A 17,007-nucleotide genomic window follows, 5' to 3' on the forward strand; every position below is an offset into this window, starting at 1 on the left:
ATTCAGATTTATTTTTCACCTTTCAATGTTAGGCTCAGGCTAACAAGAAGGGCAATGCCACCAAAGGATGTTCCTTTGCCAATGTATTAGCTTTTATCCAGGTAAAATAATTTGTCTGAACCAACAGTGGCAGTCCAGGTTTTAGGTAAACAAGTAATATTGTGTCTCCTAAGTATTTCTTTTATTCATCCCCAAGGAAACAAATGTTCTAGCTAGCAACATTCCAAGAAATAATAGAAAAGCATCCACTTATCCCATCCTCTGGGAAAGCATGGTGTGTCACTGGCTTAAAAGCATTTAATCAAATTGGTAAGATTCCCTGCAGGTTGCCATTAGTTGGTAATGAGGATTGTCTGCTGTGATTCTTCCTTTTTAGGTGGCATAGAATTAATATGTGATCCAAAACGCTAAAGATTTTTAGTGTCTACAATAAATCAACACATAAATGAATTCCCTTATTAAAAAGATTGTCCCTTATTAAGCATAACATTAAAGTTTCTAAATATCTCTTCTGCTTTCAAACTGTATATTCATTTGCTTGCATTTTATGAGTTTATTTAGATCAGTGTTTCTCAATCATGGCAACTTTAAGATGTGTAGACATCAACTCCCAGAATTCATGCTGGCTGGGGAATTCTGGGAGTTGACGTCCACACATCTTAAAACTGCCAAAATTGAGAAACACTGGTTTAGATGTACATACACTGGATTTCAATGAAATTTTGTTCTGTGAGTGTATAAGGTAGTATACAAAGATTATTCTCAAGCTTTTGTATTTGTACTAGCAGCAGGGTCAAAAAGGCAAGATGGTGGTTGCAACCACACAATTGAACCTTCAGCCTTCAGTCATTGGGGTTGTGACCTCTATCTCAACTTTTTTTTTTACCCACCCCTGCTTGAATGGATTGACTCCTTTATCTTTGTAATAACCTCCTTTAGCTACTATTCTTAAAACCCTGAACAGTAGGTATCATCCGGCTAAATTATTAGGAGTCAGAAGTAGAGTTTGAGGCTACTTTCCCTGCATTATTTGAGTCACTGTCTAAGACCTCTGTTTCACAACCAGAATTCTTGGAACAGCTGCCATGTTGTATTAATGCTGAAAAAGCATTTAAATTAGTTTAGAGGTGGAAGAGTCTTTATTCATTAAGGTGGTCTGCAGATGAGATTACTTCTAGTCTTTGGTAGAAAAAATCTGGAAGCTGAAATGATTATATAATTCTTCAGGACAAATAAGATAGCTGATTGCACTGCAGTGTTAGATTGTAAACCACAATGAAACTTTATCTGCTTAATTTCATGAAATAATGTTTGAATCTGAATGTTGATTCAAAAGGGCTGAGTTGCTGGGCAAACATTTAGAATATTTAAATTAATGGGCAACCATTTCATTAGGGAAAACTGTTGTCAGCTGAAATGAATTAATGAATTATTTGCTCTAAAACCTCAGTAAAAACCCATCACTGGTCTGTGAAAAAAAACCCCAACTCTAAATGTCATTCGCACTGTTAAAACAAATCTGAAATGGTTCAATAGAGCAAGATTTTGAAATAACATTCCAATAATTATCAAAATTCATATTAATTGCATGCATTAGATGGCAAGGGAAAGGTTTATTTTAAAACTATTTGTACCACTTTATTTGCTACAACAAATTCTAACAGGAAAAAAATGTAATTACATTTGTTTGACAAGTCAATAGAAAAAGTAGTTTTGTTTTAAATAGAAAAAAATCATAGTCTCTCTTTGGGAAGGAGTAACAATTAGCTTAACACATTTTTACTTATAAACAAAAAATGCAATGAAAATCAAAGGCTTGCATAGTAATGCCATCACCATTCTGAATGGAAGGACCTTATCCAAACTATGCTCTTAAGGTCACATTTGCATATGTATAGGCCAATGTTTCTGCTGTTGAGGACCACTAAATAAATATTTAAAAATGTGGGGATCCCCCAATCTAAAAACAACCCCTCATATTTTAATCTTTTAAAGCTGTGAATTCATATTTTTCAGTGAATAAAATATTCGTAGCTACATTTATTTATGTCTTCCAATCCGCTCCATTTTTAAAGCCCTTTTAAACTAAATTTAGTACTAACACTTTTAATCCAAAAATTAAGTATTTCTTTACCGCCTGAATTATTTTAGTACCCCATGCCATAATACCAACATACCAACTTACTGTCCAAGAATGTTCTGATTTTTACTGAACATTGTCAGTAAAAAGCTTTGCATACTAAGAAACTCAGGATGAGTGGATATCCATCAGATGGTCATCATTTTAGACGATCATATCATATTTCCTCTTTGTGCTTCTTTTTAGTGTTTGTGTAAGATCAATTCCATTTAACAAAGTACATGTGGACTTAAAGACAGTAACTGCACTCAAGATCTGTCCACTATGGTCAGTTTTCTGAATCTTAGCATTCATGTTGGTAATTGTATTGTCACTTTTACCCCTCAGTGATAGAGTGTTCAGACACTGATCCAGGCTTGTATACCAGCTGACAGATAGAGCACATGGGGAAGGGGAACTGAGGCAGCAAATAGGCTGTGATCAGCTGACTGGCTGCATGCAACAGAGCATGGAGATTGAAGCAGGAAGTGGTCTCTGATTTGTAAATGTGCTCTAAGTGGCAGATTAGCCAAACTAAGATGTACTAGTACTTTTTGCATAGTTGCATACCTGAGTGTGAACTAAATGCACAAATCCACCTGAGTGTGGCTGCATGCACAAAGACACACCTTTGATGTTTCATCCACTTTCTGCTACCTATTGTTTTTGAAGGCACATCAAACACCCACATGAAGTCTGGCTTCCTCACAGCATTTTATTTCATTTTTTTTTTACAAAAAACAGCAGTACCATACCCCAAGCAGTAAGGCAATGGAATAATGAATGGGAAAGAAAGAATAGTCCCCTTCTTCTTCATTCTGGGCTGTGTGGTCTGATGCTGGCAAAAGCATCACCTTCATGCTGTATATGTGTACTGTGTACCCATGAGGTCTCAAAGCCACCACACTCTGTTTCACCAAGATTAATCAGGAACTGGGCCCCAGCAATATTATCACTGGCCATACATGAAGGTAGACGGACCACAGTACTGAAGCTGAGAGGGAGTGGAAAGCCATGGGAAGGATGGCGGATGAATCCCGCTGCAACTCAGATGGTGCAGGGACTCAAACCTACCTGGAGTCTCTTCCAGTGTCAGTCTGTCTCTGTGGTGTTGCTCATGGACTGAAAGACACAATCAGCCGATGAGCCACTTGGAACTCGGAGAACGAAAGAGACAGCCAACTGGTGAGCCGGCTGGAGTCGTCTTCAGTGTGCATCTCTCAAGTGATGTGAACCACAGACCCATTTCAGTATCATTTGCTCCAGTGAGTGAGTAACTAGCTCAGAATGTGACAGGGTGAGTTGGTGTCTTAGGGACAGCACTCAGTCCTCACCCACTGGCCACATCAGGGAGTGGGCAGGTTACTTACTGTCAGTGGTCTGGAGAATAAACTAAGGGATCCTCGAGAGGTTAATCTCAAGGAAGATGAGTCAGTATCCAGGTGTGAGTGATGGAGTGTCCCCACATCACCTGCCTGGAGAACTCCTTCTCACTTGGAATGCTAATTGATGGGCAAGAGACATGCCACCAGGCAATTGTTGTCAAGTTTAGTCAGACCTTGGCACTAACTGCCCAAAATTGGGCTGGTCTTCCCTTTCTCATTCCTTTGGCTGGAGGCTCAGGTGTAATACTAAAAGCAAGCCTTCTTACAGAAATCACCTTCCCACTCTCTTGATCAGCAAGTCTATGCCGTGTCCAGTATAAAACATCTGGAACACACATGATTTAATTTGGGCATGGACCACCCAGCACTAGCTGTCCTGGTGCAGATTTATTTGTGCATGGAACATTTTGCACGTCAGTACAGGATCGAACTCTAAATAAAGAAACCTTTGTTCCTTTATTGTGTATCCCCTCCTAATCTGCTCTGGGGATTGGGTGAGGCTATGTCATGAGTACTGATGGCGAGCAGGAGGGGGCCTCTATCCAGGGGGGAAGATGCATGCGTAGTACTGAGGAATTAAGCAGCCATTCAAAGAGACACAGATCAGACCCGCCTTGACCTTTGGGGTTTATCTGTCTGGGTTTTCCCACGCTTCTTCAGTTTGTTAGGATTTTCTGTCTTATGTAGCAGCAATAAACACTAGAGATCTATTCCTCGTCTCAGCGTGATTCCTGACTGTTAGGACAGGCTACCAGCATAGGGCTGCAAAACTTCAGAAGGTAATAAAGAGATACAACTTGCTTTGCTGCCCTCTCATGGTCATCCAGATTTTTGGTGCCCTAATCTACTAGCCCTAAAATTGGGAGACCCTAGAGAGTAGGCTGTAGATGGGTGGAGAGGGCAGGGAAATCTTCTGCCCTCTCTGGACATAGCCCAGATTTTTTTTTAACTGAAATGACTGGTTTGGTATCAACTGATTAATAGGATAGATTCCTATAGACTTCAACCATGAATTAAGGAGTTCAGTTACTAAGAAACTTAAAATCATACTTGCCTCCCCAAATTCAAAGAGTCCCAAAGGGGTATCAAACAGGAGGCAGCCTGTTGCACGGCCCTTTAGCACTGCTCCAAAATGGCTTCCAGGGCCACACCTCTGTGAACAACCAAAACAAACTTTGCACAAAGGAGCAAAAGGAACTGGCAAGCAGGCAAAGCTGCATCTAATTGCAAATTGGCTTTTATTCAGGCCTGTACCCTTTTTCAAAATAATAATAATAATAATAATAATAATAATAATAATAATAACCCTAGTATTCCATTACTGTCATCACTTTTGTCCTGACAAATGGGCAATTTAATCCTGAATTGACAAATTCAGTCCATATTAGTCACTAAGTGCCCCTGGGTATATTTGTTCTACATTTTAACAAGCAATTTAAAGCTAATATAAGGGCAAGTTACTTGCCTTGCAGTCTATGAGCCAATAAAGCCTGAATAACAGTGGCCTAATTTCCAGAGAAAATAGAATACCGCATTATAACATATGTTACAGCAAGCACCGGGTAATGCAGTGCATGCAGAGATCCCAGCTGCCCATTGATTAATAATTTTACACTGGCTTCCAGTAATCATTAGCAGTGAGGGGTTCATCTTAAGATTTAGACTTGTGCCTCCAGGCTGATTGATAGATCAACACAGATGGACACACACTGCTTAGATTTCTAAACAAAGATACTGTACAATATTTTATTGAAATTATCCAATCTGTTGACAACAAACCTTCTAAGGCAGGTTCCAACAATTTAACAGACATATATGAGACAGTCAATCAAATATAACTACTAAAAGAGTGTTAAAAAGCAGATTGGTGATTGCATTAAACACAACAGCAGGAAGAAGACTAAGAACAAAGGCAAACAGAAGACAGAAATATTGTAGGACTCCCTGGAAAGCTAACGAAGAGAGAGCCAGCCACAACACTTCCCAAAGGAAGAAGTTATTTGCTCTTAACATCCTACTGTGATGGCCGGTGACATCTCCAAGTTTTAGCATGTGAGAGAGACCTGTCAATGTAGGATCCACCTACTGAGCTTTGAAGCTGTTGGTATGCTGCAAACGATTTGTTTGAAACCATCCCTAGATTTCATTTGTTCTCATCTCTAGTACACCCACTTGGAGTTGTTAATGTGTCATTGATTATTATCTGGTCTTCATGTATACCACAACTGTGGGCTAAGATGGGTCCCAACTGCAGCTGCCTTACCTTACAAATATCTGGTGAACATAGGGTTACCAGGTATCTGAGCAGGCAAAGGAGGACAAATTTGGGGAAAGGAGGACACACTAACTGTTTAACTTTCCTGGCATCCACCACAAAAAATTACAGTGAAACATTTCAAAAAACAAAAATGTACTTAGACCTCCACGTATATGAAATTACTGTAATAACTGCCTATCCAAATCAACAATCAGACTCACACAAGACTTCTTTGGAAATCTAATTTAATGATGAATAGTATGCAGGATCACAGGCAAAGCTGAGAATACTAAAAATGCGGGATTTCTCCCAATTAAACCACAAGCAATCCCAACACACACACACCCCAATGTCAGCACAATTCCATTCCCTTGCAGGTGTTCGTAACAGTTGCTGGCAGTCTTCAGGTAACGTCCTTGACCAGTCAAGTTAGCCCAAACACACGTTCCTTCGTACTCGCAGCATCCAGCTCACTGCCTGGTACAAGTGAACAGTAGCAGCCCCCTCCTGGACAACAACACATGTCAGCACCAGCATGGCATGGGAACTTGTTGCCATGTTTCAGAAACATTGGAACAGGAACCATGACAATTACTTGTTCCAGCATCAGAAAGATTGGTCTTTTAATGGCAGGAATGTGCTAGAGCTGGTTAGCAGACACGCATAACTGATCAAGGCCTTATCAATTTCAGGCTAGGGGGCTGCAGGGAACTAATCAGTTGATTAAGTCACAGAGCGGAGCTTGTTAACTTGCAGGTAGCACTCATTAGGGAAGCACTGCACTGCAGGGAAAAGCTGCTCAGCTAGAGATGCACAGAAAGCCAGACAATATGTGATTTTAAGGCTAGGCCTGCAGGACAAGAGACATGAGGACAAAAAGGAGATGTCCTCTTTTTGCCAGACATCTGGTAACCCTCAGTGAACACAAAGGCAGCCCTACTCTTAAACTAAAGGTTGTCCTGAATTTGAGAGCAGGTTTTCCCAAAAACCTGACGTGGCCTCTTCCCAAATCGAAGCACCTTACTTCAAATCAACTGGCATCATGGTTGTGCCTCCGCCCAGCTCGGGGGCTCGGCTGGCTCCATCTCCTTCCTTTTCCCTGAAACCCAAACACAAGAAAAGCCACCTCTTGGTTGTCCATGGTAAACTAATTTTACTACTACTACTACTAATAAGCAGCTTCATAGAAACCCCTTTTAACAGTGCCATAGAGTAAATGGTGAAGCCAGACCACAGATCGGTAACAACCCACATCTCACCACTCAGGCTGGGGCTCCAGCTGTGGAACACCTTCCCTTTCGGTGGCTGTGCTGGCGCCTCTCTCAGAAGTGCCTTGGCAGTAGTTGCAGTCTGAAAGGAGAGCGCTGATTAAACTGGCCAGGCTCTGGTGCTGCTCCTCCCTTGCTGGGTTCCACCCAGGCCTGAGCCACGCTTCCCGCCTCTGCTGCCTTCCACAATCTGCATTGCCAGGCTGATGCATGGCTCCTCTGGCCACGGCCCCCGCGGGTTCTGCCAGCCGCTGTCTCCACTGGCCCATTTGCAGCCAATGGGAACTTCTCCTGCTTCTGCCTCCCATTTCTGCAGAGAGAAATCCTGGCTGGGCAGATCCAGAAGGAGAAAACTCCTTTGTTTTTCCCCCTGTGCTTCTTGGTTTTCTCTTCAATTATTTCTCTTTTTCTCCTGCTGCAGGGAGGGAAGAAACCTCCTCACTTTTCTCCAGATTGCAGGAAGAGAGTTGTGTTAGTCTACAATAGCCAAAACTTCAAAAGGGGTCTAGTAGCACCTTTTCCGACTGAGGTGTTTTATTAAAGCTTTTGGGAGGGGCAGCTGATGCCATCAGATGCATCTGTTGAAGCTTATGCCTTTTAATGCATCTGTTGGAGTGAGCTGTGGCTCCCCAAAGCTAATGCCTTTTAATAAAATTTGGGTTTTTCCCCCTTTATATTGTTTTATTGAATTTTTATAAAACACAAGTAATATATTCTTTGGGTACAGTGGCATTTATACAGTGTTGACTGGAGATCATTAACACTCTGATGTTTAGATAACTTAAACCTTTAAAGAAAAAAAGTTTATGTAAATATTAACTATGATTTTTAAAATGTTAATATTAATAAGCATACAGTTGTTTACATTTTCAATCTAAAGCTGAATGTGGCAGTGATAAACAGCTGCAAAATACGTTATTTGTTATGTAATAAAGGTTTCTATCTTAAGCTTAATGCTTAATACTGAGGTCTCCACTGTATTGTTACTTGTTGTTAAGAATTTTTTTTTTAAAGGAACAACAAAATAAACAAAAATAAAAGTTAAAGAAGTTTTTTGATTTCTAACTTCCCCCTTCTCGTGCCTCTGCCAATCTGCAGTGTTTATAAGCATTTAGGCCACCTTAGAAATCATAGTGTAAGTTCTTATATTTGCTATGTGTTGTGTAATACATTGTATTTATGGGGACCTCCATCAACAAATTGCAGATGATGGTAATGAGTTAGGTAAAGATTGTGATAAAAGTTTAATTTACAAGTAGCCCTCAGTTAACGATTGCCCTGTTTAGCGACCATTCGAACTTAGGACAGCACTGAAAAAGTAGGTTTATGACCGGTCCTTGTATTTACAATGGTTGCAGCATCCCCACAGTCACATGATCACCATTTGCGACTTTCACATCTGGCTTCTGACAAGCAAAGTCAGAGGGGAAGCTGGCAGGAGGTCACAAGTTGTGGTCACATGATACTGTGTTTAATAACCACGGAGGATTTGCTTAACGACCAAAGCAGAACTGATGTTAAGTTGGGGGCGGTCATGTGATGTTTCACTTAACGACCACATCGCTTAGTGGCTGAGTTGCCAGTCCCAATTATGGTTTTTAAGTGAGGAATACCTGTATAGATGAAAGAGTTTGGGTTCTTGAAATGGATCAGTGTAACTATTTGGTGGCCTTAACCATCTGCATTTTGAATCTCACTCACCAGTTAGAAACACATTTAGGTGAGAGGAAACCAGAGCTCAGGGGCACAAGATATACTTTGTAGAAGATTTCTGATTTTCCCAGTGAAACTGTCTCAAGCAGGAGATGTCTCAGAGGCATCTGTGCCAGAGAACAGCTGCAATCCAAGTTGATGGCTCGTGTGATAAATTGCAAGGCTCAGTTATAGAGGCAACTTTCTAAACTCACATGAAAATTCAGACTGCTGTTCACATCATGCCAGGGAATTCTCTAGCATGTTTGTATCTTGTCCCACAGCTCCTGAAGAGGAAATGCCAGAGGGACTTGAGAAAAGCAAGGATGATAAGCCCAAATAAATAGCTCATCTCTGTTCATTTTCCCACTACTAGATCCCAATGGTTACTTAAAGGAAGCAATTTTTCACATATCAACTGTAATCAGAACAAACACTGGAACTTAAAATAAAGCTGAACAGTTTAGCATGTTTTCCTTGAAAACCATCCTTCGGGGAAATATATTTAGGAGCATTTCTTTTTCAGAAATTCATAAAGCTTCCATTTCTTCACTCTGCCAAAAACATATGGTAGAGTTTCTTTCTAACCACTATTATTATTTCTTATGCCAATTTAGTTTTTTTGTTGCTAAAAAGCTCCTGGCAAGAACTTGAAGCACTAGTTCTGATCCTATTTTTTTCAGCTTATTTTTAGAAAACCAAGCCATATCATTTTCTGATTCTTCTTAGTGAGCTTAATAGGCTAAGTCATGCAATGCCAATATCACTTTAAAGAGTTACTTTGTGTGGCTATAGTTTGAAAATACTTCCATAGGTCTATTTTAACCTGTCAGAGGCTACATGAAATCTCGGAATCTTATGGTGGTTAATATCAGGGCTGGCTGTGCTATGAACTTTCATTTCCACACATCATCTTTATGTCCCTTATAAAAAATGAGTTTTCTCTTTTGTTCCTCTAAATACTATTAGGTCTATTCAAATTATGACAAGTCTTTAATTATATCTTTTATATTGACCACTAGCAGGCACTATGGGACCAGTTCTGTCCTATTTAGGACTCATCAGATGTAGTTAGCCAGATGTCATTCTATGCAGTTCAAACCATTCTTGCTACCTACAACTGATGAGTCCCAATAGGATGAAACCAGTCCCATAATGCCTCCTGGTGGTTAATGTAACTGAAACCACCACACAGTATATATGCGGTGTAAAAATGGAGAAATTCCCCCCACCCCTGGGAAAGAGGAAGTCATGTAAAACCGTATGCACAGGGGCATGACATAATGCATACCATCCATATGTCTCTGCTCTGAGAGCTTGAGGGAAGGTGGACTGTATATACCATTCTGATAGACTGGTCATGTCTTGTTGTTTTCCAGGCTTGAATCCCAAATGACAGCTGACATTCAAACCATCTTACAGCTGTTGCAGAGACAGTCAGCTCTCATCCCACCTGCTTATAGCATGGTGATGGCAAGTGCAGATTATCAGAAGCCAGCTGTCCGGATACTGCGACGACTTCATCCCATTGCATCAATTAAAACAGATCGAAGCTTCAGTCCTTCACAGGTAAGTGTTTCAGAAAGCATGTCAGTGGTTTTACATAATTTAAAGACTTATCCTTTTGTGGGAAAGAGGGCGTTTTTCATACACATCCATATGAGAAAAGGAGCCCAACTGGATTAGCCCAGAGACCTCTGTAGTCTAGGAGCCTGTTTCCCCCATTGGCAAATTCCTCCAGGAGGTGCAGAAGCTGGGCTTGAAGGCAAGAGTCATCACTTGGTCGTAAAAGAAATAGTACCTGCAAAGTGACGGCCACTTTGATTAGCAGATATCAGGACCTTCTCTTCATGCAATGGTTTGAATTCATGCTCTGGGACCATCGAATGCTGAACTCTGTGAGGCCTGATCCCTGCTCCTCTGCTTAGCTCGCCTCCAGGTAATCTGGGAGAAGGAGCTCTTTGTTCAGCTTCAAAGGAGGCAGCTGAAGTTGTCCTGGTCATTTGCATTCTAAAAGCTGCAGGGGGGACGAGGTCAACCTAAATGTCTTAGGTATTATTTGGATTGCAATGATGTATTTCAGTTGTTCAGAAATACAGTGGATTCCTTAACATGTAAAGCATCTTTATTAACATCTATATCTTATTTCAGTACTGCTGTTTTTTAAACAAATCATCAGTGTTATACTGTTAACTTTTTTTTTTAATGTTCTGAACTGCTTTTTATGGCAATCCTGACAAATACCACAGGGGCACCTTTTGGTTGTGTTTTCTCAGAGTCCCAAATTCTTGGATCTTGAAAAATTGAAATGGAAATCCAAAGAATCCCTCTCAAGTGGAGAGCATCTTCACATGGCCTCGGAAGATAACCTGGCCTCCCTTTTGGAACAGGAGCACAACCTATCTTTACAGCAAACCCCACCACACCGTAAGACTTACCTCCACCCAACTAGGCACCCCTCCTTGCCTGATTCTCCCCTAAGCACGACAGGAATGTTGGGTCTTCATAGGCATGTCTCTGATCCTGGTCTTCCTGGGAAATGACCCTTTTGCATTCTTACATCATCTAAAATGTAAGTGCTTTTAATGTCTGGGGTTTTTTCTTTTTCTCTTTTTCTTTTCTTATCAAAATCTCAATACTTGACTCAGGGGCTACAAGGATATACCATTATATGCAAAAGTACTGTATATTTTCCTATCTTTGAAGCTTGTAAGGAAAGTTAATCAGTAACAATGTAAATATATAAATATATACATATATACATATATAAACAAACAGTATGTTGCAAATATAAAACTGCCAGCATTCTCAAGGCACCTTCTATTTTTTAATTTTTTAAAAAGCACCTGCATGCTTGGAAATGATTATGGTTCTGTTGCATGGAGGTTCCTATTTACTGTTTTCAATGAAATCCTATTTTATTGCGGACATGCCTTCAGAAAGAGGTGATAATGGCTCAAAACAAAAATGACTTGCTTTTCTTGAACTATTCTACCTTCAAACAATTTTTTCTTCTAGTTCATCTTTTTGGAAAACAATACAATTACCCTTATGGCATTGAGCATTTTACAGTCTAAGCAACATTCTTTGGCTTTGAACATAAGAAAAACATAGATTTTCTACAGAAACTTTGTAGTCTGGACATCATTCATGTAAAACCCAATTAGCAAAACACAAATACATTTTGGAAAACTATAAAAGGTTGGAAACTGTAACTGGGCTGCATAATGGAAAGCAACATTTGTGACTTCAGTTTACAATAGTTGAATCATTTAATGTTCTAATTTATTTTTCTTTACTAAAATTTCATCATTGCTATAAGTTGCCACGCTCAAAGGCAGCTAGCTGTCAAGACCCTCAAACACAAACAATGCAATAAACATAATTTCTACATAAACTAGAAGACTTTGTCTTTTTTTCAGTTGAATGGAAGCAATTTTTTAAAAGCTGAGTACTAAAAATAGTTACTTTTCAGTGTAATCCTTTGAAATCTCTCTTTTTACCCTCTAGCCCTCAACAAACAGAGCTGCAAGCTTGAGGTCATTCCGAATTAAGCACACTATAGAATCTTTTCATATGACATTTCTCGTGTCTATAATTCTTTGAATAGGTAACATTGAATTGATGGGCTTGATCAATTTTTGCATGGGTGCAGTGCCCACTAAGTACACATTATGCACACACAGCAATCTGGGTCATTACAGAAACCAGAAAATCCAGATGTATCTGCTGTATTTCTCCTGGAATTCTGAGAGGAGGCAGCATATGCATAATTGTAAATGAATAAATGAATAAATCTCTAGCCAGCCAGCTCTCTGGACAATGTGTGTTACAAAGGATCCTGCAAAGGCAGAGTATGCGGACACTGATGGTAGGAGGAACAGACTTTTGTTAAGCCTGTACTGCCTCCTTTCTAGAGAGGTCGGCTATCGGAATCTAAATTTGTATTGGAACGTTTACATCCTAACCAGAGATTTCCTAGATTTATACAGAAACATTGCAGTTCTTGAGGGAAGAGGGACTCTCAAACTGCACTGCTTGAGAATCCATAATTGTGGACTTCAATACAGTATGTAGTACATACATAGAATGCTTTGTAGATAGTTAAGATTTAATTTTATTAAAATAAACTGCTCAAAAAGTTGTGTTTCTTTTAGAAGGGACTTGAGTCTTTATCTAACAGAAAATTGTCACATGGTTTTCTAAACTTAAAAACTTTGAGGTGGTAGTTCAGAAATGAAGCAAGTCAGCTGATTTCCTTAGGTCAACTAATGAAGGCAAGGTAAGCATCAAACAATTATCCTTTATATGAGCAGCTTTTCCCAACTTTTCTATGGACTAATGCTGGAGCATTTTAAATGAAATCCATTGGATGAAATGGATGCTGGGTGAATTCACACAACATGTTGACCTAGGTTACTGAATTAATCCAGGGAATTGCTGGGTTCAGTTCCAGAAACCAAACTATTCAACATGCTAAGCCTCAGCAACCTAATCAAGGTTAAAACTCAGCAAGTTAACCAAGTTTACCCATACTGTGTCAGTTGGGCTTTTGTGAGGATTTATAGAATGAATATATTCAGTTTGGATGCCACCCAACTCTGGATGGCTCACAACAATAAAAAAAACATAAAAAACAACAAATTACAGAAAATGAGAGAGTGGTACCATTATTATTGCTGTAGATTTTGTTGTTATTAGCAGCAGAGGCAGCATGGATTTTCTCTTTCATGTTTACAAGGAATATTTGTCACTGCAAACTCTTTGAATTCTGTTATATCTAGTTAAAGGCAACATTTTGCTCAACTTGGGAGAGTTTAAAAGATTCACTGTGTGATGGAAATGTCACCATAAAGTGATGACATTCTCCACACTGTTCTTCTGTGATTACTTAGACACATATAAATGTGCCACAGCATCTGAAGTCCAGTCTTGAGACTTATGAAAGACTGCTTCATAAAATTGGCATCATACTTCACATTGTTGCTCTCAATTTCACAGATGGATGAGATGGATGATGCTTTTGTAATCACTAAAGAATTGCCCGTCAAAGCTGGTTGTACGCGTTCCCCAGGACTAAAGCCACAAATCAGTTTAGATTTTCAAAGGAGCCTGACAAGTAGGCCTTTTGTTTACACTCTTCAAAAGTAAGTTGATCTGCAAATTGTATTCTGGAACTTTAAATCAATACATACAAATGTACCACTTCACCTGCATCACCACAAGAATCTGCCTGTCTCTTTCAAACAGCATTAGCAAGGGGTAAAGCTATCATATGCATGACCCACTAGAGAATCAAGGTGCTATCAAATGGTGTGACTGTGTAGAAACATGGGAGCAATTGGTAGTCTTCCCATTGCTTCCTCTGCATTCTTTTTTCCATGCCCCTTTCCAGTATTAGATCCCTATTGCTTTCATGAGTGGTGCTGCCCTAGGTCTCTATCTCACACATACTCCTACCACATCTACCTTGTCTAGGCTTTTTCTTCTTCATGAATGGTTTGTTGCCAGTCTCATGCAGAGCCACAGGTGAGTATCTGAGAAGATTCAGATCCAGGACTTTCTGATGTCATCAAGGCACATGTACATAGCCCTGTGCCTATTTGGTGGGAGGAACATAAGAAGCAATCTCATATTGAGTCAAGGGGTAGCCCACTTAGCTCAAATGAGGACATAGAAAGCCTTTGAAAGATCCCAAAGATTTACATGAGCTCTCTAAAGTGCAGCAAAAGATTGCCACCAAATTGTGGCTTGCTGTGATCTAAAACAGATTTTTTTTAAACATGTGCCAAGTAGTCACATCAACTCTATTAATATAATTTTTAATTGAAGTGAAAGCCAGGGACCTGGCTCCACCTCCTGACACATCACCTCAAAGGCCACATGTAGTATCAAATGATTGACAGTGGTTTTCCAAGGCTTCATCCCCAATACCCCCCCCCCCAGCAATTCCAGCTTATATTGAGCCATGGCCTTCCCATTTCATTGTGGTTTTCCATGGCTTCTATTTAGAAAAAAGAAATTTTTGGAGCTTTCTACCTGAAAAAAGGCCCACATTCCTTAACTCTATGCTTCTGTTCCTCTCCCCTTTTTCATAACACTTTGGCCTAGCCTGTAGAAGCAGCCCCAACAATTATTCCAAGGCAAGCTAATAAAGAGCTTGATAGCAACCTACAACTAGTGTTTGCAATTATATCATCAGAGCTGCTTGACTTGCTGACTTGGAATTTTCCACCAGACAGAAAATGGTGCAGGTAACCAACAAACCAACCACAGCCTTAATAAATGTACTGCTGTGTGTATTCTCCAGTACCACTTGTTACAAATTAGGAGTGGGAAGTAACATAAACTTCCCAGGCAGATCCCCCCTAGAGGTTTTCCCATAAAGATAAGTATGATAGACTGCCACTAGTCAGGATGAACCTTCAACAGCCCCTTCCCCTGTCCCCTTGGCTACCTCTTAGCTCTTCAAAAGGATTTCTCTTTCCAGCTCAGTTCTGGGAAAAATAGCAAGGGCTAAAGCAGGAAGGACTTTACAAACCTTGTTCCAGTCCATGAAAACAAGGATAGCTATGCAATCATGCAATTCCACACACTGGGAAGGTAGTCATGAAAAAATTGCTATTAAACCAGCGAAAGCATTTGTTGGATGTAAAAAGTATTCCTGGGAAAAGAGGAATACAAGCAAAAATAAGGGAGGGCAGGAATCACACATACAGAACTCCAAATAAAATCAATACTCAGTCTAGTTTCTTCTGATCTGCTAATTATGCTCTTGGGTTTCAGCACATGTTCACAGCTCACTGCAGAGAGAATTGATGGAGAGATCACCTTGGCCCACTGGTTAGAAGTAGTTAGGCAAATCCTTCGTTCCTCTTTTTTTTTCCAGCCTAATTCCTAGTATTATACAATTATGGAAGAAATGAAATTGAGGAATTAGGTTGTTGCTTTGTCAACAAATCAAAATATTCCATTGCTGATTTCATGAGTCTCGCCAACAACTTAGAAGTGTTTTAACTTAGAAAAGTAAGCTGAACTTACCTTCATAATGACCTAGTGGTGGAATAAGACAGCTGACTAATTTTTTCCAAATGTGCCATTGTATAAAAGAGGTGGTCTAGAAGAAGCTTTTTTGGGAAGTAAAATTAATTGAAGCTGTTCAGGCCTTTACCAGATGCTTTATGTGACACTATTGAGTCATAACAAAATCTAGATCATTGTCACAAAGTGAATGGATGCATCCTATAAACAATGGGATTCTTTATTCTACTTGTTGCTTTTAAGCCCTCCCCAATTTGACTTACCAGGGAATATTCTACCTTTATGAGGACCTTTAATTTATACTTCTTCAAAGCTGTGTTTGCAACTCAAAACTATTCAGCAGCCTTTTAACGGTGCCTCCACAGAGATTGCTGCTGCAGGCTTTCCTCATCTGTTCCTTCCTTAGAGTTAGTATCAGCCTTCCTTCTCTATCTGGTGAACAGAACTTAGCTTTTGCTCTACGTCAGATGGAAATGAAACATTGTGGATAGGACTTTGCAGAGAATTACCATACCCCTGAATGAAGACAAATCTTCAAACATGGAGAAAACTGGGAAGCAGACACCCCAGAGGTTTTGAGCTGCAGCAGCCCTGACACCATGGGACCAAATCCTGCCTTGCCAGAGCCTTCTACCTCAGGCACTCTGCAGCTTGGACCAAGTTACCCAGATCCTCATCTGGAAATTAGACCACCCTGCTATGGGAAGAACACTGACTCAGAATACAAGGTCAGGAGGCTGCATAATGCAGGCGTGCCAGGATGTCTCAGAAGGCCTAAGTCTTGGCAGGATAGAGGTTGGCTGCCTGGAGTATTTAAACCTTGAGGCAGGTTGCTGGAAACAACTCTCTTACTTTGCTTTGTCCTGGTGTGGTCCTGTAGTTCCTTAGTGTTGTTTGACCATGTGTCTAGTCTGGTGTTTTGTCTCCACTTCTTGTGATTTCTGCTGCAGCCTGTGATTGACTAAGGTATCCAAAAACAAACCTGATTTCCACCTCTCTTTGGTTCTTTACACGCATCCACTTGTCTCACTAAGCTATGATATTTAGTTGGGTAAAACATTAAGCAAATAGCCTAACTTTGCTGCTACCAGCAACCCTTTACTGTATGTACCAGTAAAGGTGAAAGCTCCAGGTTGAAGATTAACAACCCAACATGGTCTTATGTAGAGATAGTTGGCCTTCTTATCACAAGCTACTGTGTTAATACAGCATGTTATGCTTTAAATGTTATTCTTTAAAATGGAA

General features: G+C 40.1%; 1 protein-coding gene across 1 annotated transcript in view; it reads left to right on the forward strand.

Moving 5' to 3' along the window:
- KCNH7 (potassium voltage-gated channel subfamily H member 7) overlaps positions 1-11,912 on the forward strand; it is a 325,788-nt gene extending 313,876 nt beyond the window's left edge. Inside the window, exons 14-15 of the mRNA XM_063318289.1 lie at positions 10,101-10,290; positions 10,998-11,912. Coding sequence (XP_063174359.1) covers positions 10,101-10,290; positions 10,998-11,264 — 457 coding nt within the window. The 3' untranslated portion in view covers positions 11,265-11,912. The remainder of the gene's footprint in view (positions 1-10,100; positions 10,291-10,997) is intronic.
- Positions 11,913-17,007: the final 5,095 nt, after the last annotated feature.

The sequence above is a fragment of the Candoia aspera genome, chromosome 1 (assembly GCF_035149785.1).
Source record: "Candoia aspera isolate rCanAsp1 chromosome 1, rCanAsp1.hap2, whole genome shotgun sequence".
Lineage (NCBI taxonomy): Eukaryota > Metazoa > Chordata > Lepidosauria > Squamata > Boidae > Candoia > Candoia aspera.